Genomic DNA, 26,864 nt, shown 5'->3' on the forward strand with positions numbered 1-26,864 from the left:
TCGTATCAAAACTCATCATCCTTCCCGTCCGCATGGCCCAGAACACATAGCCTAGGCACTACCCGGCGGCCCGCCCATGTTCAAAAGGATATCTAACATGTCCATACCACCGATATCCGGTCCCATAGCCGTCTGGTTGATCTCCGCACCCCACTGATCCAGCAAAGGATCAAGTGGTAGTGCAAGCCAGTCCTGATCTTGGCCGGCGCCCCAACTTGCGCCACTATTCGCCCACTGACTCCAGTTCGTATTGTTATTGCCGTTGGAGTTGTTGTTGTTTGTATTGTTGTTCTGGTAATTCTGATAGTTGCCAGGCGGTGGCATGATGCTAATGGAGTTGCTGTTGGGGTCGTAGGGTTCGGCTGAAATACCCCAAAGAGGTGTTGCGCGACCGCTGGCACCGAGACCCATGCTAGGAGAGCCGGGCACGCTGGTACCAGTACCAGAAAAGCCTGTTTGCTGTGATCCCATGTATGCCGGTGCCAGGTGGTTGGTGTTGTTGAGTGGAGCGGGCGGAGGCATCAATGGTGCCTGGTTCGGGCTCTTGCTCCCAGCGCGGGATATGCCACTCGAGCCGTTGGCAGCAAGGCGCACGAAACGCGAACGGATGCGGTGGGTCAGGGTTTCGACGAGGTCAGCGAAGCGGTTACCGACGTGCACATCATCGACTATGCTCGTTCGTAGGGCATCGACCGAGTCGCTGAGTAGGCTAAGGCTGACGGCCACGTCTTCTTCGGTTGCGCCCAACGCAAATGTCTTGAGCAGTATTATGGCCACACTGACGATGCGGAAGAACGTGCGCACTGGCGCATGCCGTAGATAGCCACCAGGATGCAGCCCCTCCACCACGACTTTCAGTACGTTGCGTGACGCATCGATGACTTCGTTTATGTAGTGGCGATCGTTCGCGTACCACTTGACGAGTGTACTGAAGGGTATAGCGCCGCCGTCATCGTTACCGGTGCCATTACCGTTGCTGTTGCTGTTTGGAGTGCGTCCGTTCATGCCATTGGGCTGAGCATGTGTCTGTAGCGGAGTGTTGTGTGTGCAGCGCTCTACCACCGCCTGGAGAGCGAGCGAGTTGAGATATACACGCGTGTACTCAAACTCGATGATGAGGACGTGGCGGAGTTGCGCCGGAACTAGAGGTTGTTAAACGGAGTACGTAGGAATAGTTCAATCACAATCCTACCTTGAGGCGCTCGGTCGAAGCATTTCCTCCACTCCACCAATGGCCCTTGGAAGAACTTCAGCATCTCCTCGTAACCTCCTGACTTGAGCAACTCCCTGGTCTTGCGTCGATTGGAGAACAACTTCAGGTTTCCCATCTCCATGACCTTGGCAATGCGAGCCCAGAAGTCGAGCACGAGATCTTGAACAGCATGGCGTTCTTGGGTAGCGATGGATTCAAGGGGAAGGCGTTGACCATCTGAGCGCATTCCAAACTGAGCTGGAGGAGCCTTGATGCGACTGATGCGCTCTTTGTATAGCTCAAGTGGTGAAGGGCCGCCAACTAGATTCTCGTCCCGCTCAAGCTTGGGAAGCATGGAGGTGAGACCCAGTCTGCCACTGGTCTGGGTGACGTATATGATGAGCAAGTCGCGAAGATGGTTCTTCCTCCGGTAATAGGCCTTCACTGTCGCATGCGAGAGGTGCTGATTTGCCTCTTCGAATTCGGTCTCGTTCGTCTCGTCGAAGACACCAATCTCGAACGCGAGCGTCATGGCGTTGCCCAGCAGCATCCAGCACATGCGGTCACTGCGCCAGCACGGCTCCAGCCAACTGTCGATGCGCTTATCGCCCACGCCTTTGTACATATCAGCCTTCGGTCCTGCCTCGTAGGGGTCGTCGGGGAGAACGAGTTCGTCGTCGTCATCGCCAGGAGGGAAGTGCAGCGCGCGAGGATGCCATTCGGTGAGTAGCATCAGACTCTCGACAGTGCCAAGTGTACGAAGGCCCTTCCGCGACAGAGGGTTCACGTCGGATCCAGGCTGCTGGCCTGCGCCACAGAAGCCGCCGCCGAACTGCTCTTGTCCGAAGATCATGCGATCTATCATGCCCTGCAGGTACTTCCATAGCTTCTCGTGGATGAGGTATGACCGAGATGTTGCGCCAACACCGCTCGAGCCGCTGGGTTGAGAATACCTCGCCGAGATGGTCAATAGGGTGATGACCAGCATAGGCTCCTCCTTAAGCAGCTTCGCGTGAAAGGCATGATCGCGGTAGTCGGGCACGACGATGGGTGTGAGCGGCGATAGGAAGGCGTAGAAGTAGTCGATGTATGCGATTGCTTCCTTTGCCGTGAGCCATCCTGCGCGCACAAAGCGGAACTTTGACCAGGCTCTCACGGCGTCGGCGAAGGCAGCTTCGTTCGGCGGGTCGGGCAGCATGGGCTGCTGTATAGCCGGATCGACCGAGGGCTCGACGGTGGGGCGCGAGTTGGCGCGCGCATGGGATGTGTTGGGCCGGGGGCTTGCGAAGTTGGTCTGCGAGCCTGGGGTGCTGCCGAGGGTCGGTCGCTGCATGCTCGAGCTGCTTCCGGTGCGGTGGTGGTTGTTCATGCCCGCCGCCTCGAACAGCAGGTTCAGCGCATCGTGGCCGCTGTAGACCTCGCCCGCCTGCAGCGTCGCGACCGTCTCGTTGTTCACCTTCTGGTCCTCTTCCTCGTTGGGCGTGGGCTGGTGGCCGCCCGACGTGTTCGGCCGTCGCAGCGGTTCGTATCGTCCGATGGAGCCGCCTGGGGTCAGAGGCTGCGATATGTACGCCGGGTTGGTCGTCGTGGTGATCAGAGGCTCCGGCAGGCCATCTGAGCGCTGGCGCTTCCGGCCATTGCGCAGCTCGTAGTCGTCGACCTCGTCATAGTCGTCCTCGCCGTCGGCCTTGCGCTTCCGGCGTGTCGCAGAGAAGAAGCACTCCTTACTCTCCCTCCTGCATCGCACGCAGGGCGGATCGTGTGGGTTATCTACCGGGCCAAGATCTGGAGATATCAGCAATTGCGCGATAAGCACTCTGCAGCGTCAACGTACCGCATCGCACCTTGCGCCGTCTGCACGGGATACAGGCCTGGTAGGTGCGCGTGTGCTGGGCATTCTGCGTGCGCGGCGGTGGAGAAGCGTTGGAGCCCGCCGTCGACATGGTGGTGGTGGATTACGGTCGGCTTGCACCGGCTGAGAGCTGGCGGACTTTGGCTCTGATAAGGGCTGGAATACCGCCGAGGCTCCTCAATCCAGCGAGACGGTACCTGCATGCAATGTGCTGCAAGTGTGCGCAACGGTAACGCCTACAGGAAGGTCTTCGTGTATGACTCCGCGCAATTCTGCTATTTGTTATCGTCGACTTGAGCTTACGGTACTGAGGCGTCGAAGGACTCGGGAGCGGGTCACGAGCGCGGGGGCTTTGGCTATTACGGAATGGCGTGTCCGCTCCTCCAATCTTGAACACAACACCACGTAACAGTCGCAAACTCCCTCGGGTACCTCACGATCCACTGCCGGGTCACGCGTTGAGTGTGGCCGTGCAATCCGCTGCTTACGTCAGGGCGACCGATGCGTCCTGGCCGTACCTGCTGCTCGCGGCATGTGATATGCTCGTGCACTCTGCGCGTGGCACAGCACCCAATCCGGCCAATGGGCAGTGAGCGGAGACCACGAACGTCATATCCGTCGTCTTTGTCCGTGTCTCGATCTGGCACGGTTGGTGGCTGGGATGTATATTGTCGCTACTCACGCGTCACGAACAGCCCGAGGTCGCGTCTCGATGACATGCCATAGCTTCTACTAGCGCACAATTGCATAAGCATGTACCAGGTAGGAAGGATGGCTACAGGCCTTTGACAGAAAGCAGAATCATATTTGAGCTGGAGATATGGATGGATGCAACGCCAGCATGCTTAGCACCCGTTGCCGGAAGACGAGTACCTTCAACATATCCTCCAACACCCTTTGGCGGCGCAATGTATTCAGACAGCCATCTCGGTCAATATCGACATGACAACGTTACATCCCTCCAATGTGCCATCGCTGGCTTCACCCCGGGTTTCTTAGCACCAGAACCCACAGGTCATGTCCGAAAGCTGCAACGCCGTTAGTCATCGTGCCATTCAGGAATCCCAGGATAACTTACCCTCGGGTGATCGTTCTGGTGACTCTCATCACAGTCAGTCTCGCCGCGCGTCCACGGGTTCCAAGAGCACATGCCCATCGCATCGGGGGTATTGGTAGTCAGAGTGCTCCAGTAGCCACCCTTCGGCTCAAACGCAAAGTACATCTGTTTGTCTTCCGACCTGTAGAACACAATCAAGCCGCCCATGCCTAACAGCCTCACAGCACTCTTGTCGATACGACCGGTTCCCTCAGGGTACGTGATGACGGATTTACGGTTGTTGTCTTCGACGCTGTAAAGCATGCCAAGCATCTGGTTGTGCCAGCCTTCAGCGGGCGTGTGAAGACACTGCTGGAAGAGTTGCAGCTTGAAGGAGCAGAATCCTGGGGCGTAGTCCACAGAGGGTGAGTTGGTAGCGGCTGGACTGGGTGGCATCGAAAGCATCTCGGGAAGCGCCTCGGAGCGCGCGCGCTTCACGGTGAAGTCTGACTCGGGCTTTGTGCAGTCGAACTCGCAGGTGAGGGCTTGAGACTTCAAGAATGGTCAGTGGGAGTAAGCAGAAGAGTATCTTGGGAACTAACTCGATGATTGCGGTCACTATCGTTGCAATCCAGCGGCAGGTTGTCCCACGGCTTAGTGGTGCAGTTGAACTCGCTGTCTCCATTCTGGTTAGGCCATTCAGCGTCGCCGTAGATGACTATCTCGCGTCAGTTATTTTGCAATTCCAGTGGCCCGCGATAATACACACATCCGATGCTGTCCCTCTCATATCCAATCTTTAGTTTCTTTCCAGCAACCACGCCCGTGAGCGTCTCTCCATCGGTCAAGTCAATGAAGTCGGTTTGCTCCATAAACTGGTAGCCAGCGCCATCATAAACGGGTGAGAGATCGACGTAAGTGTTGGCGTGGTCGTCCCAGCAATCCTGAGTGACGACTGCGTCGAAGGAACAGCGACCGGGTGTGAAGTCGGGACCGACACCTTGAGCGACTACAGAGGTAGTCAACAAGAGGAGCGCGGAGGCGACAAGGGTTAATATGATGAACATGTTGGTAATATTGGTGCTTCAAAGCCGGCGGGATGATTGAGGAAGGTATCAAGGGTAGGAATAGGCTGGGTTGGAAGATAAGTGTTGTAACAGGTGATATGACGTGATCGCTGGTCGCAAACGCTCAGACGTTGGGCATTTCAAGTAATGGATGTGTTGTGGTAATCCTGAGAATGAAGGGGTGGTTCAAGGTTAAGAGTGCCCAGGTACCCACTGCACTTTCCTGGGACAGGGTAATGACTGGGCTTTCAGGATCCACGTTCGAACCGAAAACTCGTCTCCTTACCCGCCCGAGCCGCGATTCTTTGTTTCTGGTGCGAGTCCTCCTGACAGATCCGGCGATCTCGCGTTTGTCATGACGCCAACAAGCCACCTGTCGATGGAATGCTGCCCAAGATGTGAGAAACAACTGTATCGTGTGGTGCATACTCCAATACTTGGCGCTACGTATGTGTAAAATGTCCAACAACTAAGGTGACGCTCACCATTGTCTGATGCTTAGGTATAAGCTTGTAGCATGAGGGCGCGCCGGATCAGGCTGCCAAGGCTGATGCAGGTGTCGTGTCACTTACCCAGGTACTTACCATACGTTCTAGTGTTTGGAAGTTGGAAAGCGTAGTGCATGCAGGAGATTCAAACAAACGATCATTTTCTACCTTCGAACATGACGCGTGACTATGCGTGTACGATCCGTTGCACCGAAGAAGCTACAAAAAGCGTGCTGGCTAGGTATAGTCGCAGCTACCAGTGATTTGTCGTTTTTCGGACAAAGCATGAGAGCAAGCTCGCCATGTTTTCAGACCCTCGGTTGACTCACAATCAGTTTTACTTAACATATAATCTGCGCAGTTCATTAATCATCTGCGAAGTGTCTAGATCAACTCTAGTGATCGATCCGACATGTCACTTAATGCATCCTCATCCCTCGCAGACGACTCGACGAAAGCGCCACTGTACGAGATACGACCAGTTACAGGGAAAGGAAGAGGCATTGTAGCTTGCTCTAACATACCGAAGGGAACACGAATCCTGTGTGAAAAGCCACTTCTTACATTGGCTAGCAAGATTGATAGCCTCGATGATAACATCATGAGGAAAGTTCAAGCTCTCTCCAAGGATCAACAACGCCAATATCTTAATCTCTACAACACCTACACAAACGGCAATAAGTTCACCGGTATCTTTCAGACGAATGCTCTACCATGTGAGTCAACACCACCGACCGTCGGCATTTTCCCGACTATCTGCCTGATCAACCACTCTTGTGTACCCAATTCACAGCATAGCTGGAACAGCATGAAGAATAGCCAGATGATACATGCAGTTAGGGACATTGAACAGGGAGAGGAGATCACGATTTGCTACGGCGAGCAAGGGGCTTTCGACGCGCGACGTGATTTTCTAATCGAATCGTTCGGTTTCGAGTGCGACTGCGGTGTCTGCTCGCTTCCAGTACCGGAGAGGCAAGAGAGCGATGCTCGCCGTATTCGCATCGAGCAACTTGACAAGGTCATGGGTAACATGGAGCACGCCGTATCCAAACCAGGTATTACAATCTCCGCGGACCCCATTCTGAGGCACATTTGGCTAAGTCGTGATAGTAAGCACAACCTTTCAGATCGAAACCAGACACGAGAATGAGTTTCCGCATACCTTCTATGACGTCCGCTAACTTTTGCTCGTGTGCTTTAGGGTGAAGTTTTAGCGCACTGCCGACACATGGTACGTCTCCTGAATGAAGAATTCAGAGGTTGCGCCACTACCATGAAGTCCAGACTATATTTTGACGCCTTCCAGATCGCCATTATGCATGGTGATCAAGCTCGTGCCAGCGTCTTCGCAGGAAGAGGTTACGACGTCCGGCTCGTTTGCGACGGAGAGGATGGTTTGACAACACAGACGATGAAGAATTTCCATGCCGACCCACATACACATCACCTCTTTGGATATTCTTCTCTGAATTGGAAAACGAGCCAAGGTGATATTCCCGAAGGTCTGGGTGAGACGGAGTTTGAAGACTGGCTCTGGCGATCGCAATCAGGTTGATCTGCGAACTCAAAGGTGTGAGAAATACCCACGCACGTGTCACAATGTTGATTTCATGGTGTGGGAGCAAACAGTGGGTTTGAGAGGTGATAGAGCGGCTTGACAGCGTGAGGAGATCCTGGTTTGCGCTTAGCTGGTGTAGAAAAGGTCACTCACTCACTCACTCACTCACTCACTCACAATCTATTTCTTCTACACCCCTGCCATTCTCTTGCCCTCGTTCATCACTCAGCGAGCGGAGTAAAGTCTTTGCCAAAGCAACACCAGAGGGTGATAATCACGAAACTTTGCTTTCGCCTCAGCGGTCGCAAAAGATATACTTAGCTGCTGGAATTAGTTTCACTACTGCCGCATCCCATACAATGAGTTCCTTACTCTACGATGTTCGAAAGATCCCCGGAAAAGGCAGAGGCCTGGTCGCTCGCTCCGACATTCCTGAAGGCACCCGTATCCTCTCCGAGAAACCGCTGCTCATGATACCTAACAACATGTCCAACGAGCAACTGGAGGCTCGACTCGCACGAGATCTAAAGGCCCTGGACAAGACTCAGCAGCGACAGTTCTTTTCTCTCCACAACAGCTACACTGGAAAGTACGTCCTCGGTGGTATCTTCAAAACAAACTCGATGGCTTGCGGCAGCAACTTGTCTGCTATTGCAATCTTTCCTACCATCAGCTTCATCAATCACAGCTGCCTTCCCAATAGTCATTACAACTGGAATGACTCCATGGGGATGCAGACGATCCATGTCACTCGCGATCTTAGCGCTGGAGAAGAGATAAGTATCTGCTACACCGACTCTGGAAGTGCCAGTGTTCGCCAGGCTTACCTGAAGAAGCATTTCGGGTTCGACTGTTCGTGTGCAATCTGCTCGCTCTCAGCTACTCATCGGAATGCCAGCGACGCGCGTCGTGAGGAGATCTCTCGGCTTCAGGACACATTTGAGTCAACAGATCGTGCCAGCTTCAAGCCTGAAGAGGCATTCTTCGACCTTCGGAAGATAGTCGAACTCTTGAACAAGGTACGTGATCACGCTGAGTGAGACCGCAAGCCCATACTAATGGTTTCCAGGAGTTTAAAGGTGCTGCCAAAGTCCCGGAGGCGGATATCTACTGTTATGCGGTACAGCTTAGTCTCTTCCATAGTGATAAGGCGCGAGCAAGCGTATTCGCTGAGAGGGCGTATAAGGCGTTGCTCATCTGTGTGGGCGAAGATGGGGAGAATGCACAAGAGATGAAGGACCTGATAGACAACCCAGCCTCTCACGCAGACTTTGGGTCGTTGTCGAGCAGGTGGAGGTCTAACAGGGCTGATGCTCCAAGAGGTAGAGACTTTGGCAAGAATCACTTCGAGGATTGGCTTTGGCATTCCGTGGAGAGGGTGGAGACGGCGGACCTTAGCGATGATTAGTTCATCAACCGTTGGCGGTGATAGGGCCTCGTAGCCATTTTGGAGCTGCGCAAACTGTGACCCAAATTGCGTGTAGCTACATCTTTGCGGCAAGTAAATTCGGACACCTATGCGAATCAGAAATAGCTTGTGAAAGAGGATGCAACATATTTCCGCAACACCGTGATCCTTCTCTGTGCTGTAGCGAATGTAGTGCATGCGGCGGTGTTGTTGCAGACTTCGCAGGTAGTGCGCACTGCATATCGCGACAGTATCTCAGACGAAGACGATGAGCGGGTGTAGTGCCTGCTGCTTCCAACGAAGTCGATGATGAGTTATGCAGGAGTCGAGGACACGAGAGGTGCGCGGCCTTTCGGGCCGATTTCGGCATAGATCAGCGCGCGAGCTGCACTCCAAGGTGGGCGGCGATGCTTCTGCATCCGCATCCCGCCCCCACCTCTGCACACTAGAGAAGCTCCATGCATGGAGCACCGAAGACCACGCGATGCTCTCTCATGCGATCGTTGTCGCGCGAAGAAGCTAAAGTGCTCGAAAGATGCGCCAATATGCACTTCCTGCGCCCATAGCGGCTCGCACTGCCATTACAGTGGCAAAGTCGCTAGATCACCCTTGACACGGGCATACCTCACGGGTGTAGAGAAGCGACTGCACAGTCTGGAGTCTCTGGTCACGCAGTTGCTACCTGGAGTTGATATTGAAGACTTGTTGTCGTCTCCGAATGTGGCTGGCTCTGCACGATCGGTTCTCATCCAGTCTCAGACGCCAGAAGTAGCACCAAGCCCCCAGGGCAGCACCCACTCAAGCACACATGAGCCTGCGTTACCTGAAGCTGTACCCAACAATGTCGATGGCTTCAATTGGCAAGAAGAAGACGTCAACGTCGATGGGCTGACTGATGGCATGGCCGCCCTGTCAGTCGAGCCTACTGGTGTAGGTTATTTGGGTCAGTTGCTTCACTCGAAGAGCAAAACGCGTGACTGAAACCATCTAGGCTCGACTTCTGGGGTCGTTTTCCTTCGATGTCTGCTTGACTGGGCCGGCTTTCTGCACCAGTCTGTCCCCCGGCCTCAGCAGAGTGTGGCGGCCCCATCCGCTTCCTTTCGAAACGTATTGGCATCGTCGCACATCTCGCATGCAGCCCTCACAACACAGCTGTCGTCGAGCTTGATTGATGCCTACTTTGCCAACTACCACGTGGTCTATCCATTTGTCCATGAAGCAACATTCCGAGCGCAGTACCATGAAGTCGTCCCGCGGCCCTCAAAGAAGTCGTGGAACATGCTTTCTCATGCGATCATAGCACTTGGTGCGTGGTCGTTGAATAACGATCAAATCGGACTGGAAGACTACCTATACCGCCGGGCCTTGACCTTGGGTCAGGAAGAGTCCGTGTTTGAAGCTGCCAGCCTGACTTCTGTACAAGCACTCATACTTCTGAGCAACCTTAGTCAGAAGCGCAATAGCCCAAACACAGGATGGAACCTGTTGGGCCTCGGCGTTCGCACAGCGCTGAGTCTAGCCCTCCACAGAGAACTTCCTCACTGGAACATCACCCTGATCGAGCGCGAGACGAGACGTAGAGTATGGTGGGGCCTCTACATCTTCGACAGTGGGGCTTCGACGACATTCGGTCGCGCTATCATGTTGCCTGACCAAGAGACTATGGATGTTCATCCTGTGCTGAACATTCACGACGAGGTATGGCCGTCCAGCGAAGTTTGTATAGTCCTTGCGAAACTGACCTATGCTAGTCACTTACACCACAAACTACAACGCTACCTACTGAGGTTGACGAACCGACTATATACTCCTCTCTCAGAGTGCAGAGTAGTTTTCACCTACAGACGAACCACATCTCAAACAAACTACTGGCCGAACCCGGGCTCTCTGCGGAGGCCGCGCTTGCTTTGAACGCTTCTATGGATGCTTGGACACACACAGTTCCGACATATTTCCAGCTTTCGCATGCACCAAGATCGACGGCTCCATGGTACTCATTCGCCCGCTCCCGGCTGTGGTGGAGATTCTGGAATCTCAAGATCATCATATTCCGACAGATCTTGTTGCGCCGAGCCATCTCCGAGCGAGGTCAGATCCCAGACCTAGCCATGCAGTCAAGCCAAGAGGACTGTAAGCGAATATGTCTTGAAGCTGCGCATTCTACAGTAGTTTCGATACATCAGTATGCAACACAGGACTTGAATAGACTTGAGGGCTGGTATGCGACGTAAGTACTTGTATTGGACCCGAAATGAACACATATGCTAATGCAGTTACAGGTACTTCCTTTTCCACGCGGCACTAGTAATAACCCTTTGCATCATCAGCTTCCCACGCGCTGAGGAGACTGCAATCTGGTACGACGATGTTCGCTTGGCCCGAACCACCTTCCGCGAACGGCTTGTTGGGGATTCGCTGTCAGCACGCTGCGTGGCCATCCTCGACCAAGTGGTATCTGACGGCGAGTTGGACTCTGGTACACTGCAGGATCTGGAGCTGGATAAAGACGCCTTGAGTACATTTCCATGGTCCGTTGAGTCCAATGAGTTATTCAACTCCTTCGATTGGGATTTTACCACGTCCGGTTTCTGACCTCGGGCGCAATCTTAATGACACGATTCCTCAATTCTCGATGATGACATCCGGCTTTACCATCAAGGATCGTATCAGTTCGCCGTTTGGAATGTCATTCTCCTCTGCTCGTGCGATTGCAGCTGACATCGACGTCTCGATGCCAGCGGCAAGGTGACGTTGTGCTAACCTATCACGAACTGTGTCCACAGGCGCGTCGACAAACCATCTACAGAGTGTCAGTACCAACCCGCCAGGCGATGATATGACCATGACCAACCTTTCATCACACATATCTGCAATCTGATCCCATGGGTCTTGTTTCAAAAGTGTGTAGTTGCCCTCAACAATAACAAGTCGAGTGCGGGAAGAGATCTTGATAGCGTCTTGCACGGGGTCCTTGACAGCATGGTCGAAGCCCGGTGCAGGAATACAGATGTCGGCTTCGCCATCCTTGGTGACGGGAGCTTCTTTGAGTGTCTTGACAAGCGTCACACACGCCTTCGCATCAAATGTAAACGGCGCTCCTCGTCTTTTGAACGCTACTTCGGCATCATCGAAAGTCGACAGGATTTCCCGAGTGTAGTGGAAGCCGTCCTAGTGCTCGTCAGAGATGTGGCATCGCGGGTTGCGGTTGGCTCCTACCATGGGTACAACAGCAACATCTTTGATACCTCGCGCAGCAAGCTCCGAGACGAGCGCATCAGACACCGTTGACTTTCCCGCGCCTGGCACGCCTGCCAGAGCGACAAGCATGCGATGACCGGGATTGGTCGCTTGGCGAGACAGAAGGTTTTCCGTGCGCTTGGCCACATCGAGTATGGCTGCACGCAAGGCGTCCACCTTTGATTCGGCTGGCATCATCGGTAACTCTGGAATAGCAGACACGAAATCCTTAATGAGACACGAAAATGTATGATGTTCGGGTGAAAAGACTAGCATAAAGTGAGCAGTGTTACAGTACTGCATGCGACGAGCTATGATCTAAAGATCACGTTGGCGTTGTGGAGTTCGGGCGACAGCTGTCCGAGCATAAGTCATGTTGGAACCCCAGTTCCCACGACTGAATCAGGCAACTTTACCATGCGGGGATCCCGCATGGCACTTATGACTACCGGCGTAGACGCATGGAGAATCGTGGAGTCGGACGACAGTGCTCCGAAGGTGTCGGACCCCAGCTACAATTGTGAAGCCCGATGTCACGCTGCAGAAGACGTTAGGGCATGCCTGTAGGCTTATTAATTACTAGTCTACTTAATCTACCTATTACTTTTACTTACTTTAGACTTTAACTAAAATACATCTTACTTACTTTTATACTCTCTTCTAGAATTTGTCTATAAGTATATTAATAATTATTTTATTAGTAGTAGTAGTGTTATTAGTAAAGACTCTCTTATAAAGTTATTTAAGAGTCTTTAGCTTTACGTATATAAAAAGCTTAATAATATTATTAAAAGCGTTATTAAAAATAAAGATAGTAGTAACCTTATAATAAGTAATTACTTAAAGTAGAAACGTACGTTTTTAGTTAATAGCGTCTTTATACTTAGTAATATAACTAGAATACTCTCTATTAAGAAAGTTAATAAGCTTAATTAGCTTATATTTATTAAAGCTAAGTTTTAATAGTGTTACGTGCGCGTAAAAGTTATATTAAAGTATATTTAAGTGCTTAGATAGAGATAAGTATAGAAGAATTAATACATAAGTATAAAAATTTTATAATTCTATCTCTTTTAGGTATTAGTAGTATATAACTATAATAGTATACTTTAGTTGTTAAGTTAAGATTTTTTTAAATTTCTATAGTTAAGATACTAAAGCTAAGGCTTACTCGGACACGTGATACGATCGTGAAGTTCTCACGCGATCGGCAAAGGTATATAAGCACGCGACACTACCACCACTAGGCTGCCTACTCATAGCTGCATCCAACCATCGGAGTCGACATTGGCATATCCACAAGGAAGACGACCATCATGTCTTCAATACAGGATGTTACCGCCGCTGGAGCTGCGCCAAAGATTGGTGTCTACAAAGAGCTGAGACAAAACCCATATCTCCTTGGGCTGTCCGCTGTAAGTTGGTGTCAAGCCTGACTTACCTCAGTTTTAGCTAACATGCATAGTTCGCCTCGTTGGGCGGTTTCCTCTTCGGTTATGATCAAGGTGTCGTCTCTGGAGTGCTGACCATGGAGTCTTTCGCGGCATCCTTCCCGAGGATCTCTACAGACAGCTCCTTCAAGGGCTGGTTCGTCTCGACATTGCTACTCGCTGCTTGGTTCGGTTCTCTCGTCAACGGACCAGTCGCCGATCGCTTCGGTCGCAAAGGATCCATCATCATAGCTGTCGTCATCTTCACCATTGGCTCTGCGCTTCAAGCTGGCGCGATTAATATTCCGATGGCTTTTGCAGGTACGGAACTTTCAGCATGAAGTGATTGCAATCTAGACTGACAATACACACAGGCCGCGCAATCGCTGGTTTCGCCGTTGGTATGTTAACCATGATTGTACCAATGTACATGAGTGAGGTCTCGACTGCCGGCATTAGAGGTACTCTAGTGGTTCTCCAGCAACTTTCCATCACACTCGGTATCCTTGTCTCCTACTGGCTCGAATTCGGAACCCAGTACATTGGAGGCGTACGTTGCGCGCCCGACATCCCGTATACTGGTGGCACTGCAGCAGAGCCTACCTTCGACCCACGAAACGACGTTGGCCCGAACGGCTGTACCGGTCAGAGCGATGCTGCGTGGCGCGTTCCTTTTGCGCTCCAGATCTTCCCCGGTCTCGTTCTCGGTATCGGTATGCTGTTCTTCCCCGAATCACCTCGCTACTACTGCATGCGCGACAACGAGGATGCTGGTGTGAGAGCGCTCGCCCGAGTACGTCGCACCTCTCCAGATGATGAGTCCCTGCAAAAGGAGTATCTCTCCATCAAAGCCGAAGTCATGTTCGAAGAACAATACAACCGCGAGAAGTTCCCAGGCAAGTCTGGAGTCTCGCTGTACCTTTCCGGATACTCAACGCTCTTTTCGACTTGGCCATCTTTCAAGCGTACGGCTATCGGTTGCTGTGTCATGTTCTTCCAACAGTTCATCGGATGTAATGCGATCATATACTACGCGCCGACAATCTTTGGTCAACTAGGACTCAGTGGTAAGACGACTGGTCTGCTCGCAACAGGTGTTTACGGAATAGGTATGTGATCTGCTGCCAGACGCAACGAGACTTGGTTACTAACTCGATCTTCAGTCAACACACTGTCTACTCTTCCTGCGCTCTTCCTCATCGACAAGATTGGCCGCCGCCCTCTCCTCCTCTGCGGTGCCGCTGGTACTTGCATCTCCCTCTTGATTGTCGGCGGTGTCATTGGCGGTTACGGATCTACTCTCAAAGACCACCCCGCAGCTGGCTGGACCGGTATCGCGTTCATCTATATCTACGACGTCAACTTCTCGTACTCTTGGGCACCAATCGGCTGGGTACTTCCATCGGAGATCTACAACATCGGTAACCGCTCAAAAGCCATGTCTTTGACCACCTCATCGACATGGATGTGCAACTTCATTATCGGTCTCGTCACGCCCGATATGCTGGAAACCATTGGTTTCGGCACATACATCTTCTTTGCTGCTTTCGCTTTGATCGCGTTTGTTTTCACGTGGTTCTTGATTCCCGAGACCAGGGGCAAGAGCTTGGAAGAGATGGATGCTGTGTTCGGTGACAGCACTGCGCACGAGGAAAAGGCGAGGCTGTACAATATTGCGCAGAGTTTGGGGCTGGAAGAAGCCGAGGCTGCGGCATTCGATGAGAAGCCCATGAAGGCGCTACAGACTGAGGTGACGCACGTATGAGAATATTCTACATAGAAGCTAAACAGCGTGAAGCGTACATTAACGCTAGGTCTTCCTGTTTGCTCCATGTTGTCTTAATATAGGCTGCAGGCCTGTTCAGTTTCTTCTTTGTTGCTCTGCTCTCCAATCCCTCAACGCGTCACCTTCCAACTGCTCAAGCATTGAGTCGTCTTCATCTCCATCATCATAATCACTTTCCTCATCCTCGTCATCCGCAAAGTCATCCTCTTCATCCTCATCATCCTCAGAGTCAGCCATCCAGCCCGTCATCCGTACCTTCCTCCGTTCATTACAGATCTGAGCTCGGCATTCAGGACAGAGGTTGAAGTTGGGTGAAGTGTCGTTCATCCATTCCTTGATGCAAGCGAAGTGAAAGTAATGGCCACAAGCGCTCATTTTGGCACCCAATAAACCGTGAGCTTCAAGACACACAACGCAGAGCTGATCTTGAGGGATGTCCAGATCCCATTTCCCATGCTTCAATGGCTCTATGGCAGGTCCGTAGGCCTCTAGATAAGCCTTTCCGTAGAGGTTGCGTAGGGTCTTCGTGTCAAGATTGTATCCATCTTCAGAGTCATCTCCAGTATCTTCTCCGTCGGTTTGCAGGTTGTTTGCATTTTCTGCTGATGATGTTCCAGTCGATGCAGCTACTGGCCCGTTCAGCTTTGCGCACCAAAATGCGTGTATTTCGTCGCTGTCGTAGGAATCGGTGCCAATAGTTTGCCGCTGAGCTAGAGTTCGTGGAATGCCTCCGAACTCGCCCTTTCTAATACCGTCCGCTGACAGTGAAGGAACCGCTTCAGGCATATCTATCCAAGTCCGAAATTGTAAACGTCCGTCTCTCCACATTCGTCTCAACAGAGCCTTCATATCCACAGTCTGCGATTTCGACTGTATCGTGGCTCTGGCGAACTGATCCACCACTCCTTGGTACATATGGTCTGCAATCGGCTTATCCATGGTGAGGGCAGAAGCCTCGGCCCACAGATCATCCCAGATATCCCTAAACTTGATCTTCCTCAATGCGGCTCTTGTATGGTAAGGAAGCACCTCGGCTTGACTTCCGTGAAGTGACGGAGTCGCTTCGACTATGTTCTTGAAGCGAGCGCGTGCCTGTACAAAACCGCCGAGATAGGTCGCATATGATGGATACCAACATGGGTTTCTGTCCCAGACTGCGGCCACGTTGAGTGCGATGTCCATTACGATACCGACCAGGCTTGCTATGGACGCTTCGTCGCAACGGGGCCACATGGTAAAAAGACGGAGCGAGGGTTGGATGGCTTTCATGGTTATGAAGTGGTCCCCCTCTTGGTAGTCTTTACTACTGTTGTATTTTGGTTGAGGCGTAAGAAGTTGCTGCAGCGCCGTCCTCGCCCCGGCATAGTAAGGAACTCCATCCGGTAGTCGTATCAGTGCGCACTCGACAAGCCACTTGACACCGCGAGTTACAGTAGTATAGCCTTCACCTTTGTCCCAAAGTACTTCTCCCGACACCAAGTCTGTCTGATCGGTGTACTCATCCACAACGTTCGAATACAATCCTCGGTAGAAGATACCAGGCAGGACTTGTCTTACGGATTGCCTAGTTTGAAACTGCGGTGCTTCCGGGTCCACGAGTTCCGGTATTGTGGCGCACACATCGTCGTATCGTTGAGGGGTGGGTGTGTACACAAGGCAGTACTCATCGGCTTCGCGTTGACTGAGTATACCTGCGAAGAATCGAATGATGAGCTGGGATCCATGGGGTGCGTCTAGGAATCTCTCGATGGCGTTAGACAGTTCAGGAATATAACATGGTTCAGGCTCGCGATCGTCGGATTCGCAGTCTCGGTCGACTTCTTGCATCGGCGCGGTGTTTACGAGGTCGGACGTGGGATCACGGCGTTTGAGTGCGGCTGGGAAGGAAGGCAGGTGCAAAGACTGTTTTTACCGCCAAAAGCTTGGACGTAGCAAACACTCATTCGTCTAACAATGGCAGTGAAAGCAGTTCGTTCCTCTTCTCATCTCGTGTGACGTCATCTGTCAATAAACGTGTCGCCGAAATACATCATCAGGTTTGCGATGCCTAAGCCATTCGTGCCCGCAGGTTGGCGGAGGGCCTGTTTTTTTCGTGAAAGAGACAGCTTCAAAGCTCTAGAAATTCGTGGAGTTAATACAATCATCAAGTTTGCGACACGAAAGACACACCAAGGCAACAAAGAAGTGTATGGCGAACCTCCACAGGAGGAATATGTTTGTACACTAAATGCTAGCAATACAACGCCGCCACCGAAGAAAGTAAGAGCGCACTGATGCGACTAACAGGTACAAGGCTACTTGTGATACACGAGCAAGGAAAACCAAAAAAGCGAGCGCTATGTCAGAGCAATCAAGAGGGGTATTAGAGACAGTAGCGAAGATATAAACCAGCCACCACCAGGGCTCCTATAAGGATACATATTCCGCGCAGCGAGCGAGCGAATGATGCAGGCCGGAAGAAAACAGAGATGTAAAATGGGGGGATGACAAGCAAAGGTATAAAGAAGCGAACAAGAAAGTAGAACCCCAGCCCAAAAAACCAAAGTTCTCCCAAGATTTCGTTCCACATAATGCGTCCCACAATCCCCAGAACGCCGATTGAAGATAGAGGAAATAAGCCCCTAGGGTATACTGAAAAAGCAAATAATGTAACTCACAACGAACGAGCGTCTAGAATCTTGACCCCGCCCTCAAACTCCCGTTTGCGCTTGTGCTTCGTGCGGTGCTAGCACCACTTCCGGCTCGCTTCATGCGCTTCTCCATAAGCCCGTTGAGCAGACGATCTAGTTCGCCACTCAGGCCTTGCATGGTCTTTGTCTCCTCGGAGAGATAGTCCTTCATCAGTGGATGGTCGCGACCAACAGGTACAACACCCGTAGTGTCGTTGATAACGACGAGCATATCTCGAATCTCGCTACCGTCATCGAGGTAGGCGCGGAGTGAGGCGTCAGACCATGCAGGAAGCATTGTACTTTCTGAGGATACGGGCGGCGATGGTTCGCGATCCTTAGTAGGGATTGGTGCGGGTCTTGAAGGTGGAGGACCGGCCGGTTCGGATGCATGATGCGTGGGTGAGGAAGTGTTGTCAGATCTGAAAGTCGAAATCGTGTTGTTCTCTGGAATGGTTTTCATAGGGCTGTCGTCAGGCGTAGGCGTCGAAATGGGGGAGCTGGTCTCTTGGCTAGAGCTATCGGTAGACAGGCCTGGAGTGTGGTGGGATTCAGACTCTCTTTCTCTGTCGGCAGCACTTTCTTTCTGTAAAGGTTGTGCGTCCGCTGCAGAGACGTGTACTGGAGACTCGGAAAGGCGTCCAGCGGACTCGGACTTTTCAGCCTCGCCTGGCTTATCCTGAGCATCAGGATCCGCGAAAGGATCGCTGCTTTCATCTGAATCGAAATCATCCAACTGCACGCGCTGCTTCGCCTTGGTAACCTTCTCGCGCTTGACCTCTCCTTCTTGTGGTGACTTCATCATGCTACTGAATGGGTTTCTTGAACCTGTAGGCGCGGATGTTGAGTCTGGCGACATGGTCTGTTCTTCTACAGAAGGCCTGTCTGCCTGATCCTGTTCGGGTGGAACTAAACGCATGGTCGACGTAGATTGTTGCGCGGCGGACTGATTGTCAGGTCCATCCGACATGGCATCTGGCTCGGCGCTCAACTCAGTCGGACTCTCGGTCTTCAAGATACCCTTTGTCTTTTGCGGTGAATCGTCTCGGTTACGTTGACTTCGATGCACCTTGGGCTTGCTCAATTGTCTTAGCGGTGCTGGAGCTGTTGCCTGTTCAGCTGACGGTCGTTCTGCGAGTTCATCCGATGGTTTCGATTGCGGCGAGCTGCGGTCCATTTCTTCCGGCTTCTCGATGTCGCTGTCCACCGAGTCTTGTGCGCCCTTGCCTTTACGATCCTTGCGCTTGAACAGTCCACTGAGCATGCCAGACTTCTTCTCTTTCTTCTTCTTGTCGTCCTTGACCTTGTCCGCGAACCCATTCTTCTCCAGACTTTCGAGGCTGGGGCCGCGCTCGCGGGAGCCTGTAGTCGATGTACTGGAGTCGTCGCGAAGCAGGTTGGGAGTGAGGGTGATTTTGCGTGTCTCGGTGTTTTCGTCTTTGAAAAAAGAGTCTGTGTTGCGGAGCGTGCCATTCCGAGAGACTTTGGGGTCCAAAGGTCGATCGACCGCATCTTCGCTACCTCTTTCACGGTCTTCGCTTCGTTTGGCAGATTCCTCGCTTGAGCCTCGTGCTTCACCATCAGTCTGCCCATCCTTCTTCGCTCCGTTAACCTTGAGAGGTTGTACTTCGAGGTTTTCTTCCTGTGCGGATTCGCCATCTTGTGTTGTTGCCTGCTGCTGTTGCATTTGCTTTGGCTCCGGGCCACCGAAAAGCTCGCCTTCGCCCTCGTCAGATGAGTAGTCGTAGTCGGAGGCTTCGACGTAGGTAGGTGGAGCGAATTGTACGGTCTTAGCATTCCTTCGTCGCATAGCCTTCTTGAGCGGGTTCTTGGATTTCTCTGCAGTATCACCAAGCATCGTTGCGGAGAGGTCTATATTCCTGTGCTTGTTGAGGCGGGCCAGACGTTCTGTCGGTGTCTCGATGTGTTCGGCGGGCAGGTAACCTGTAGACTCAGTCAGCAAAAGCTTCAGGTTGGTGACGGGTGCCTACCAATGCTGTTGTCCTTGACTACTCGTACTAGCCACCAGTAGCTGTTACTGTCGTCAAGTAACACCATCGTGTCACCTTTCGTTGCATTTGCCTGACCCTCGACGGTCGCGACAAACGTGTGCAGGGCGTAAACAAATTCGAAGTCGATGTCCTCTGTTTCTCGTAAGCATTCGCCTCCCCATCCTGAGTCGATAAATCTGGAGTCATCAGAGAAAGAGACGTCGTTGGATGCATCATCGTTGTCTTGGTCCATGTCCTCGTTCCAGGAGTCGGCATCGCTGTCGGTGGTCCAAGAGCCCTCCTCGTCTTCGGAGTGACAATCTTCGGGAGAAGGGGTGCTGCTCGTCCCTCGAGGTGGACCTGGGCCGGGTTCTTGGAACGGATCGTCCGGCGTGTCCAGAAGTGCGCGGTTGATCGGTTTCAACATGCTTTTGACCTGCTCCTCGTCCAGTTCGGAGATTAGTGATGCCTGTGAGTCTTCTCTCATCTCAATACGGCGTTCAACGGCCTTGAGTTGTCTCGTCCTCGGGCTCATACCGACCTCGATCCGTATGGTGTCGCTGTCGTCCGGTGCGTTGGTGGCCCTTGTCCAGGAATACTCACCACGATGATGCTCCGCTGACTTGTTTTCCGTGGGTATAGGGAATCGAAAAGAAATGGGAATCGATGTAGGTCGATTGCTTGACATAGGAGAAGTGTCGGACGCTGGGACACTGAGCGGTCTTCGAGCGTTGGCGACAGAAATAGGAAAATGAATGGGCGTGTTCGTAAATGGGGAGGAAGAAGCGACCGTTGAGAGGAACGGCGAAGACTGCGGAGTCGTAAACTCTTGTCTTGCCGACCAGGTCGTGGGGGAACAAGGTAAAGAATACCCACCATCGTCTATCGAGGGCGAACTCGAAATCTTGTCCATCATGTCGTCGTCCATGTCCTCCTCGACGTCGGCGTCCTGCATGTCGCCATCATCACCGTCGTTGGACGTTCCACCATTCAGCCTGACAGCCTGCTCGTCTTGCTGTGAGCCCTTGTTGCCATTGATGACAGTGCGGTCGTCGTCTGAGCCGGGATCGTCTCGTAGCGTGTTGCCAGCATCGCTCCATGCATCGTGCAGACGCGCCTCCTCCGAGGTGCGCTCCTGCTCTACATGCCGTATCGCAGCCTGCTGGTGAGGCGCTGCTGGGCCAATACCGAGCGGCGCAGGGTGTTGGGGCTGCTGGGAGTGGTCTTGGGCGGTGGGCGATGATTTGTCCTGCAGGTCGATGGTGTCTACGCACTTTAGTTAGCCTGCGCACCTCCAATTGCGCGCTCTCTACGGTCTTCGTACCTGCTCTGATGATGTGCGGTCGCGTCATCCTAGCTCATTCCTCTTTGCGCGTGCAACGTTGGGGGATCTTCGTTCGGAGGAATGGCTAGGTGAGATGAGGCGCAATCGGTGGCTGGGTCGACTGGCGCAGGGTCACCGTAGCGCGACTCCAGTTGCCGTGGAAATACAACAATACAAAGAGCAAAGAATCGCAGACGTGGGTCGATGAGGGCGTTACAGGTGTCGCATGCGTTATCCGGGCGTGTTTCGAGGAAGGAGCGGCTGAGGGTCGGGCGAGGGTGAAGCGGAGGGAGATCCGTTGGGGGACATGCGAGTCTCTGACGCGGCAGCGAGGGCGAGACGGCGGCACAGCGAGACAGCAAGAGGGCGAAGGGATGGCGATGAATGCGTCGCTGCTGGCAGTGAGGGGCACGTCGTGGGCGGTGCAGTGGTGAAAGTAACGTCGTATGGCACGAGAGTGAACTGTTTCGGGGTCGCGCCTTCCCGAAGTTGTGCCCTGTAGGTCAACTTGAAACACCTCACTTCTAGTTCCTGCGCTAGCCTGTTCCTGGTCATCCCCATCGCAAAAAGGAGATGCGGCTCGGTCCTTCTATATCACCGCTTTAATGACCGCATCTGCAGCCAACTCCTGTCTGATTGCCCGTCTTGTCCTGAACGCATGATGCGTTCGCGGAGTCGTTTCCACATAGGCGACGTTATGTGGGGATCCCGGCTGCAACAACAAGCCGTCCAAACACTAACTTGGAACAATGTCAAACGTCATTGACTTTGGCAGCTTGCGACAGCAACTGCGCCACGCCGCACAAACTGTCTCAAATTCACGAGTTCTAGAAACATGTTTGAATGGTACAGGACAAGGTTCTTCCTATCTTCTTGCGAGCGCCAAACGGCTTGGTAGTCCATGTATCAGTAGGAGGAGGCTTGTGGACGCCGGATGTATCGCTATCATCCACAACATAACGATTAGTTGTATGTTCGATGATTGTCGCGGATAACAGGCTGCCCAGGTGTTGTAAACATCTAGAAACCCACTATAGAAACCAGCGATGACGAGTGTGTCTCAACTCTATAGCACTATGACGAAGCATGGATATTCCGCATTAGCAATGAATGGGCTATTCACACAAGAAAAAAACTAAACAGTGTTAGAGCCTGGACTGACTTTAGTTTATCTACGTTACATGCTTCCATGTTAATGTAAGCTGCAGACCTGTTCAGTCATTTTCTTGGTTGACGTGTGGGCATCAAATACCAGGATTATGAGCATCTACACATCGTGTCGATTTAGACGTGTCTAAACATCCCAATGGAGCTCAGTACAGCATCTACCAGATCTTTGCCAGCGCTTATTATTCAAACGTCTTTCACAACCTTTTCGAAATATGAAGAGTTCTTCCAGCCACAGATGCGCATGTTGACGAACTTCTCGATGTCTTCGTCGGAAACATGTTTCTTGCCCTCGACTTCATCCAGCATCCATGCCAGGACCATCAGGTCCTCCGGATCCGACCACCCCTTGAAACGTGATAAGCGACTCTGCTCCTCTTCAATAATTCTAGATCTGTCGTCCTTATAATATATCAATGCTGATCCGACTACTACGTATTTGTGATCGTCCAATTCCCTGAGGATCAACCCGTAGCCACCATTCCGAAGAGGAGACAAATCCTCTACCAGACACCAATCACCCGCTTTCGTTTCGACATGTGCACGGATGGTAATTTGTGAGCCCATCCGTGTTAACACAAAGTGTCCGTTCTGCACATGCTCTACATAGCATGAGTTTAGGTTACTCTGCCTTCGGCCATCGGCATGCTCGGAGATTCGATTGCCTTCGATAATTCGTATGCCCATCCAGCTCGTCCGGACTTTGGTATTCTCAGAATCAGGATTGTCTTGTAGTCGAAGGACCGTTTCAGGAGCCTCGCTCGAACGTAACGCAATGGCGTCGCGTAACGATGCTAGTTCCGAAGTGATTTGGCAGAGGTCTAATAACAGAGAACACTGATAAGTTATGGACCCGCGAATACGCTCCTGTGAAGAAAGGCTGATAGCGTACTTAGTGACTTCGAAGTCATCTTTGGTGTAATCCGGGGTAGGCTCCTGTCCATCTGACCACCTTACGAGGCACAGGACACCATACAGGTTGTCTCGAACGTCCACACAATGGTAATCCTGGAGCACATGTATCAATTGATTAAGATCTTGCTTTTTCGCTGATACACCAAGCCGTAGACAGCCCCTGTGCGGTGCTGTTCTATCTAATTCGGATCCCAGAAATTGCCATGGACTATGCGAGAGTTTGTAGTCAGGGATGCCTCTATTCATCATCTTTCTACAGAATCTTCCTATCGATCCAGAAAGACCCCTGAGGTCGTGATAGTTGATCCAGTAATCTACAAGGGAGTCTAAGCCTCGCAAAGACTCGCCTTGTTGTACGTCCGCTCCACAACAATACGATATTCTTGTGGCTAGATGTAACTCCTGTAATATCCATACGCGTCTGAAGTAAGGCCTCCGCATGAACGAGACGAATGCTTCGCTCGTTCGTAATCGTTCCGAGGGACGCATGGTAGAAATACATCGCAATTGCCGGCGCATATGCTCGATGATCGGATTCCCCAAGTATCTACAGGTGTAGACGATATCATAATATATATTCAACTTGCCCCATTTGTGAACAGTCTCAAGAAAGGAGCGCCGTTGATCGATAGTTGCCATCAAATACTCACTATCGTCTGCATGTGGCCCAACACAAGCGAAAACGTGCTTCGCCCCCGAATAGATCTTGCCCATAATGCCGACTTGGTGATTCCTCTCCTGTATACTCGTCTGCGCAATACAAATAGCGTCGACCCAGTAATATCGACTGGCCTTTGTCGCAAAAGCTTGCTGAAGAACGTATTCGCAGTTCCGACGTACAGCCAGCGGCTTGCCGTTGACGGTAATTTCGGTAGTGTCAGCTGGGTCGCCCCAGGTATACGAAATCGCGTAGTAGGACGGCGCATCGTCGATCGGCCATGAGGAGATTTCGCATTCAACATGCTGGCCAAAATCACCGCGCAGAATGTGTAGTAGGCGGAAGTGTGTAGTAGAGTCGACGAGTGGGTCGTGCTCGAAAGCGGAGGATGGGGTTCCGCTGGTCATGCTCGCGCGTAGTTGGGGAGCTGCGAAGCTTAGGGGAAGGTGCGCAACGTGCGCAACTTTGATGTATAGAATAGCGCTCGATGAAGATGTTTTAAATTCTTGTTTCTGGTCTATTGTGAAGATGAACAGACAACCGTCAAAAGGCTGAAGTGCTGCCTACCCACCGATGCAATCAGGCTGAGCTGATCCCCAGCCGCAGTCAGCCATGCGGAAGCCGTGCGGCAGCATCTCACGTCTCGCATCCTCAACCTCCAACAGCATTCTTACCTTCTACACGTCACCCTTCGTGAACTAGACGGTCTCTCGATTTGACTGCGCTGAATCGTCTGAGGCAGCTCCGGTACCTAGGTAGGTAGTGTCGGAATCGCGTGCGGATCCCAGATTCGCCGTCGTCCAGAGTTACTCAAGGATTTGGGGATTTCCTTCGTACAAGGAAAGCCGCTTGCGACAAGAGTAACGGTCAATGCCATGATGTTCCGTTCCTTGACGGAGAAGAGTTGCTAGACACCGACAAGTTGTAGGCCCGCCGACGAAGGAAGGCCATCGCGACGGGAGTTCCGACCTTACACTTGCAAGGCTGGCGCCAACACTACGAGGTGCCGACGAGCTCCGTTCTGTCGTTGCAGACGTGAACGATGTTGCCATCGTGAAAGATCAATCGCACGCATCAGGTCCAAGGTGTAAGAAAGAAAATGACGGTGCGCAGCTCAAGTTCGTGCATTAAGAAAGAATGCGTGGTCTGTACGATCACACCTGAACAAGCGGATCCTGCGGAGATTTGTTCTCACGGATATTCTTCGGCTTATGGACTCCGTGTCGGTATTACGCAGCGATGGCACCTTCGCACTAGCTTTCCTCGACACTCCTTTGAGATCAGTCAAATCCTGTAGAGAGCATCTTCGTTGTTTCATTCTCTGCGTACTTCACGCACGTCATAAATCCGCTCAAAACTCCCTTGCAATTCCCATCCAGCCCTATCCGTACTAAACGGCCGACGTTTGTGGATCTCTCCGGGCCGATGGGCAAGAGCTAGTCCTCGTACAGCCCTTGCGTGCCCCTTTCCGGACAGTGCACATCGGCCCGTGAGCCTCATCTAGCGTTGAAGTCTTCCAGAAGACCACTTTTGTTAATTTTAGAACACGACTGTCATCTTTTGGTCTTCGCGCTCGAATCTCAATGGACAGAACCGTTGAAACTTCGTGTGGGTATCCTTGTAAATACGATTTTCAGGCTGTATTACTGAGTAGCGCGAGCGCAGGTACTAATATATACCTCCGTCATGCCGCCTAGTATTTCCTCCTTCAAGTCAAGAGCATCTCATCTCTTGATACTCACGACTCCGTCTTATCTGAACACCTTCCTTCACCATGGTGTCCCAAATGAAGAAGCTCCTGGCCGTCGCCACGACCGTCTCGGCATCCGTCCTTGAGTTGCCCGTCGTCATCGACAACAGCTATGCCAGCGTCAAATTCGAAATCGGAACACCCCCGAAGGAACACCGGTTGTTGTTCGACACCGGATCATCAACGCTGTTCGTCGTCAACACCGACTGCACTGAGGAATCGTGCCCTGATGGCAGGGTCACGTCATACGTTCGAGAGAAATACAATGCGTCTGCTTCATCAACATCTGTCGACCTCAACATCCCCGCTGCGATTCCGTACCTCGGCGGCGACGTTGCCGGCGATACTATCCAGGACGTTTTCAGCACTCTAGACGGTAGCGTAGAATGGAACCAGACTTTCCTGTCCGCCAACCAGAGCAGCTGGCGTTTCATTACTGCTGATGGTTTCCTCGGCCTGGGTTTCTCCTCCATCGCGGAAAAGAATACGTCGACCCTGGTCGAGACATTGTTGTGGGACGGAAAACTGGACGCACCCCGTTTCAGTCTATTCTACGGGACGAACTTTGAGGATGCGGGTAACGGCACCCAAGACGGTGTGCTGACTGTCGGCGGCAGCCATGAGGACAAGTACGTAGATGGCGAGGTTGTCTCCACACCCTTGAGGAAAGAGGACCCATACCAGCTCTGGCGTGCGCCACTAAGGAGCGTCAACGTACTCGTTGCGGAGAACGTATCGGAAACAAACGCAACCATTGAGATACACAACGGCCACCTTCCCACCACTGCCGTATCGAATGGTGGTGAACCAGACGCCAACGTAACATGGTCAATCTACCAAGGTGGAGCGGTTTTCGATACTGGATCTGGACGTGTCTCCTTCCCGAGCGACATCGTCGACGCCATGTACTTCAACCTCGGCTGGAATTACACCAAGCTCACCAACCACGGCGAGGAGATCATGGAGTGTAAGCACCTGAACGCTTCGTGGGCCATTACTGTGACGCTTGGCGAGGGCGCCCGAGAGGACGATGTCTCATTCACCCTTCGAGGTGACGAGTTTCTCTTGCCGGGCCACCAATGCATGCCGCCATTTGACAGCAGCGAGAGCGAAGGTTTCGCGTTGATCGGCGCTCCGTTCCTGCGAAGACATTACTCCGTCTTCGACTTTGGTGCTGACAAAGTCGAGGACTATCAGCCGACCATTGGTTTCGGAAGGTTGAAGAAGGAGTATGATTTCATGTACTTGTGATCACGGGTCATGCAACTTTGTTCTGTTCTTTGTAAATACACGTAGTTTGCTGCAACATGGAATCCAGATGCGCTTGCGCAAC

At 52.2% G+C, this 26,864-nt stretch overlaps 10 protein-coding genes across 10 annotated transcripts; 5 read left to right on the forward strand and 5 right to left on the reverse strand.

The window, feature by feature from the left end:
- Positions 1-51: 51 nt before the first annotated feature.
- Positions 52-5,147, reverse strand: J4E83_003063 (uncharacterized protein; the record flags this gene model as incomplete). The annotated part of the gene is made up of 6 exons (XM_049330003.1): positions 52-1,142; positions 1,193-2,977; positions 4,057-4,072; positions 4,123-4,625; positions 4,700-4,798; positions 4,850-5,147. The coding sequence occupies 6 exons, from the start codon at positions 5,145-5,147 to the stop codon at positions 52-54; spliced, it is 3,792 nt and encodes a 1,263-aa protein (XP_049190499.1).
- A 1,089-nt stretch (positions 5,148-6,236) lies between these two features.
- On the forward strand, positions 6,237-6,819 carry J4E83_003064 (uncharacterized protein; the record flags this gene model as incomplete). Its single annotated transcript, XM_049330004.1, has 3 exons — positions 6,237-6,351; positions 6,472-6,693; positions 6,749-6,819. The coding sequence occupies 3 exons, from the start codon at positions 6,237-6,239 to the stop codon at positions 6,817-6,819; spliced, it is 408 nt and encodes a 135-aa protein (XP_049190500.1).
- A 736-nt stretch (positions 6,820-7,555) lies between these two features.
- J4E83_003065 (uncharacterized protein) lies at positions 7,556-8,604 on the forward strand (the record flags this gene model as incomplete). The annotated part of the gene is made up of 2 exons (XM_049330005.1): positions 7,556-8,215; positions 8,266-8,604. 2 exons carry the CDS (start codon positions 7,556-7,558, stop codon positions 8,602-8,604), a joined length of 999 nt encoding a protein of 332 aa, XP_049190501.1.
- Positions 8,605-9,066: 462 nt separating this feature from the next.
- J4E83_003066 (uncharacterized protein) lies at positions 9,067-11,196 on the forward strand (the record flags this gene model as incomplete). Its single annotated transcript, XM_049330006.1, has 4 exons — positions 9,067-9,547; positions 9,596-10,302; positions 10,356-10,831; positions 10,884-11,196. The coding sequence occupies 4 exons, from the start codon at positions 9,067-9,069 to the stop codon at positions 11,194-11,196; spliced, it is 1,977 nt and encodes a 658-aa protein (XP_049190502.1).
- A 30-nt stretch (positions 11,197-11,226) lies between these two features.
- J4E83_003067 (uncharacterized protein) lies at positions 11,227-12,036 on the reverse strand (the record flags this gene model as incomplete). The annotated part of the gene is made up of 3 exons (XM_049330007.1): positions 11,227-11,404; positions 11,456-11,772; positions 11,821-12,036. The coding sequence occupies 3 exons, from the start codon at positions 12,034-12,036 to the stop codon at positions 11,227-11,229; spliced, it is 711 nt and encodes a 236-aa protein (XP_049190503.1).
- A 1,121-nt stretch (positions 12,037-13,157) lies between these two features.
- Positions 13,158-15,036, forward strand: J4E83_003068 (uncharacterized protein; the record flags this gene model as incomplete). Its single annotated transcript, XM_049330008.1, has 4 exons — positions 13,158-13,256; positions 13,307-13,592; positions 13,646-14,380; positions 14,435-15,036. The coding sequence occupies 4 exons, from the start codon at positions 13,158-13,160 to the stop codon at positions 15,034-15,036; spliced, it is 1,722 nt and encodes a 573-aa protein (XP_049190504.1).
- Positions 15,037-15,132: 96 nt separating this feature from the next.
- Positions 15,133-16,884, reverse strand: J4E83_003069 (uncharacterized protein; the record flags this gene model as incomplete). Its single annotated transcript, XM_049330009.1, has 1 exon — positions 15,133-16,884. The coding sequence occupies one exon, from the start codon at positions 16,882-16,884 to the stop codon at positions 15,133-15,135; it is 1,752 nt and encodes a 583-aa protein (XP_049190505.1).
- An 843-nt stretch (positions 16,885-17,727) lies between these two features.
- On the reverse strand, positions 17,728-21,069 carry J4E83_003070 (uncharacterized protein; the record flags this gene model as incomplete). The annotated part of the gene is made up of 3 exons (XM_049330010.1): positions 17,728-19,670; positions 19,718-20,983; positions 21,042-21,069. 3 exons carry the CDS (start codon positions 21,067-21,069, stop codon positions 17,728-17,730), a joined length of 3,237 nt encoding a protein of 1,078 aa, XP_049190506.1.
- A 1,325-nt stretch (positions 21,070-22,394) lies between these two features.
- J4E83_003071 (uncharacterized protein) lies at positions 22,395-24,188 on the reverse strand (the record flags this gene model as incomplete). Its single annotated transcript, XM_049330011.1, has 2 exons — positions 22,395-23,029; positions 23,774-24,188. The coding sequence occupies 2 exons, from the start codon at positions 24,186-24,188 to the stop codon at positions 22,395-22,397; spliced, it is 1,050 nt and encodes a 349-aa protein (XP_049190507.1).
- Positions 24,189-25,555: 1,367 nt separating this feature from the next.
- J4E83_003072 (uncharacterized protein) lies at positions 25,556-26,782 on the forward strand (the record flags this gene model as incomplete). The annotated part of the gene is made up of 1 exon (XM_049330012.1): positions 25,556-26,782. The coding sequence occupies one exon, from the start codon at positions 25,556-25,558 to the stop codon at positions 26,780-26,782; it is 1,227 nt and encodes a 408-aa protein (XP_049190508.1).
- Positions 26,783-26,864: the final 82 nt, after the last annotated feature.

The sequence above is a fragment of the Alternaria metachromatica genome, assembly GCF_023757995.1.
Source record: "Alternaria metachromatica strain BMP 0045 chromosome Unknown scaffold_5, whole genome shotgun sequence".
Taxonomy (NCBI): Eukaryota; Fungi; Ascomycota; class Dothideomycetes; order Pleosporales; family Pleosporaceae; genus Alternaria; species Alternaria metachromatica.